At 55.8% G+C, this 353-nt stretch overlaps 1 protein-coding gene across 1 annotated transcript in view; it reads right to left on the bottom strand.

Annotated features, from left to right (window-relative positions):
• DLGAP5 (discs, large (Drosophila) homolog-associated protein 5) overlaps positions 1–353 on the bottom strand; it is a 17,269-nt gene that overhangs the window by 5,259 nt on the left and 11,657 nt on the right. Inside the window, exon 13 of the mRNA XM_010131223.1 lies at positions 3–79. Coding sequence (XP_010129525.1) covers positions 3–79 — 77 coding nt within the window. The remainder of the gene's footprint in view (positions 1–2; positions 80–353) is intronic.

Raw genomic sequence — 353 nt, 5'->3', positions numbered from 1 at the left:
CAGCGAGCCGGTTTCGGGCAGCAGCTCTTCCAGCTGCTCCCAGCTTGGGTTTAGACACTCCATTTGGAACTGCCTTCTTCTGAAATGGTGAGAAAGTCCAGGTCACATCTGGAAGCTTCGGATGGAGGCAATTGCACGTGAACATCTAGGCAGCTGCTGGCCACGGCAGGCAAGAAACATGGAGTGAAAGTTCATCTCCGGAACCCCCCGGGCCGCTATTAATGTCAGTTTGTGATGCCAGCGCCAAGGATATTTAGCCTGCAGTTGAGCCAGCCAACCTTTAGGAAAAGGGTGGCACACAGGGACTCCTAGTGGCAGGGGGGCACCGGAACAGCAGGGGAGGAAGAACCCCA

The sequence above is a fragment of the Buceros rhinoceros genome, unplaced genomic scaffold, assembly GCF_000710305.1.
Source record: "Buceros rhinoceros silvestris isolate BGI_N320 unplaced genomic scaffold, ASM71030v1 scaffold25802, whole genome shotgun sequence".
In the NCBI taxonomy this organism is placed as follows: Eukaryota; Metazoa; Chordata; class Aves; order Bucerotiformes; family Bucerotidae; genus Buceros; species Buceros rhinoceros.
Note: the sequence above shows the minus strand (reverse complement) of the source record. Positions and strands in the feature narration are given on the sequence as shown.